The following is a 2500-nucleotide window of genomic DNA, read 5'->3' on the forward strand; positions in this document are numbered from 1 at the left end:
CGGAGGGAAAACACGCGTGACCTCATAACACGCCTGGACCCACAATCAGTGAAGTGCTGCTGAAACCATTCATAACAAAGACAAACACCGGACGGTCCCCAGGCGTGTGCGGCTGTCTCACCTGTCTGGACACTCGCCGGGCCTCCCAGTACGGCTTGGACTCCTCCACCGCCTTCCCGTTCTTCTTCATCAGCTCATCCAGTTTGACTGTAGCCTCCACAAGGACGGAGCGGAACTTCTGCCTCGAGTCCTGATCACCGTGAAGAGAGGGAGAGGGAGAGGGAGAGATAAAGGGGGGAGTGAGAGGGAGGGACAGAGGGAGTGAGAGTCAAAATGAGAGCGAGAGAGAGAGAGAGAGTGAGAGGGAGGGGGAGAGATAGAGATAGAGATAGAGATAGAGATAGAGATAGAGATAGAGACAGAGAGAGTGAGAGTCAAAATGAGAGTGAGAGAGAGAGTTAGAATGAGAGACAGAGAGAGGTAAAGAGAGAGAGAGAGAGTGTGAGTGGGAGCGAGAGAGAGAGAGAGACAGAGAGAGAGAGAGATTTTCACCTTTAATCATAATGAGGACATTCTGGTGTAAAGGGGACAGACGCTCAGTTTAGGAGGTTGTTAACAGGAATGCTGTCATCCATCAACCCCTCCCTCCCTCCCTCCCTCCCTCCCTCCCCCTCCCCTCCCCCCTCTGCAGGGTCATGCGGAGTTTGGTCCAAAGAGCTCCGAGACAATTAACCCAGTTATAAATAAATGATGTGTCAGTAACATGAGCCGCTTCGTTGTGATCTAATCTGGAAAAATGTCCCTGTCACAATGTAAACACACACAAAAAGGAGACCAAAGCTGTCCTCTGTCCTGTGTCCTGTGTCCTCTGTCCTGTTTCTCACCCTCCACACGTCTCCTCACACTCACATGCGGGCCATGATCATTAACGTTCCTCTCATCAGCTGATTGGATCAAACATCAGGAGCACACAGCTGTTCAGCCTTCACACCTGACATGATGTCATCAACAACAACTAACAATCATTGAGTGCTTGTGTTTGTCCATGAACGATCAATGGATCAATGAAGAACAGGAGTTAAGTTCTCTTGTTGTTCCTCACTGCAGGTCTCCTTGGTTTCAGGTCTTTGTCATGGAACAGAATGAAGCTGAAGATCTGCTTCCACACACAGCTGCTTTATGGGCCCTGGAAGGTTTGGCTGAGCCTGATCAGCGGCCCCATATAGAGCAGACCAAACGAACGAGACCAAACCTGAACCTGAACCTCAGTTACCTCCGTTCACGACTGAGCCGAGCTGCAGTCACGTCGCTCTGCTGGGAGACTTTCACCTCATTAAGCTTTACTGACCCACATGCAAGTCACAGGCTAAAGGGGCGGAGTCCGGCAGGTTCACAGGCCATCAGGGTCCCTGGTGGTCCCTGGTGGCTCCTGATCAAATGTTTCAAGCTACAAGCTACTCATGAGTTGAAGTAGTTCAGCTTCAGCCAAGCTCCTCTGTTAGTTAAGAAGGTAAACAACTCTATTCAGTAGCTTATCAGTCCAGCAGCTACTTTCCATACAATGTAGCTCAACCACCAAGCTACTCTTTCTGCTGATCACATGACAACGTTCACCTTTTAAACATCAAATGCTGCTCAGAGAGACACAAAGGTCCTAAAAGAGAAGAAATAGAACAAGAGACCAAAGAGAGCTGACGGAGAGAAACACCACTTTACAATCACTCAGCCTGTGGAGGGCCAAAGGTCAAAGGTCCCAGGCAGAAAATCTGAGACTTCCATTACACACATTCACACACACAGACACACACACAAACAGAGACAGACACACACACACACTCACCTCCAGCTCTGTCTCACATCTGTTGATGTCGTCGGTGGACTGGTTGAGCTTCTCCAGCTCGCCCTGCAAGAAGAAGAAGACAGGATGAGGATGAGGATGAGGAAGAGGGGTCCCCGGGACTCATCCTCACACTCAGCTGTCAACATCCCTCTTGTTGTTCTGCACTTTTTCGTCTCCATTCTTTGTTTCTTTGATTTGTTTTCTGATTTCAGGAAGAATTTACTCATCAAAGTTTGACATTTGTGACTGGCAGAACAATGACGTCACCTCTCAGCAGCAGAACCTGAAGCTCGTGGCTCCGTTTGATTTCATATGAGAGATATTAGAGATGATTGATGATGTCGTGACTCCAGCAGGTTTACGAGCAGAAACAATGAAAGAGAGGAGAGGAGAGGAGAGGAGAGGAGAGAAGAGAAGAGAAGCTGCAGAGACGAGCCGAGCCGGACAACAACCCGACGTGACGGATCGATCAGAACCACTGATCGGCCCGATAAATATGACATCACCTGGATTCTGGGGTCCACCTCCTCGTCCTCGTACTCGGTCTCGTCGTCAGACCGGTTCTCCTTCTCCACATGATCCATTTTGTAGCCGAGCTGAAGTCAGAAGCGAACAAAGAGACCGAAGCCGCGCTTTCACCCGCCGCTGCCCGCTGCTCGC

At 49.9% G+C, this 2500-nt stretch overlaps 1 protein-coding gene across 1 annotated transcript in view; it reads right to left on the minus strand.

Moving 5' to 3' along the window:
- Window positions 1-121: 121 nt before the first annotated feature.
- The window catches only part of LOC142990770 (SH3 domain-binding protein 5-like), a gene marked incomplete at its 3' end in the record, with an annotated part of 2601 nt that continues 222 nt past the window's right edge, over window positions 122-2500 (minus strand). Inside the window, exons 1-3 of the mRNA XM_076140640.1 lie at window positions 2347-2500; window positions 1841-1903; window positions 122-250 (exon numbers count right to left, since the gene is read on the minus strand). The exon at window positions 2347-2500 is cut by the window's right edge and continues 222 nt beyond it. Coding sequence (XP_075996755.1) covers window positions 122-250; window positions 1841-1903; window positions 2347-2424 — 270 coding nt within the window. The remainder of the gene's footprint in view (window positions 251-1840; window positions 1904-2346) is intronic.

The sequence above is a fragment of the Genypterus blacodes genome, unplaced genomic scaffold (assembly GCF_046128005.1).
Source record: "Genypterus blacodes isolate CSIRO-AG114 ecotype Tasmania unplaced genomic scaffold, CSIRO-AGI_Gbla_v1 ptg000730l_1, whole genome shotgun sequence".
Taxonomy (NCBI): Eukaryota; Metazoa; Chordata; class Actinopteri; order Ophidiiformes; family Ophidiidae; genus Genypterus; species Genypterus blacodes.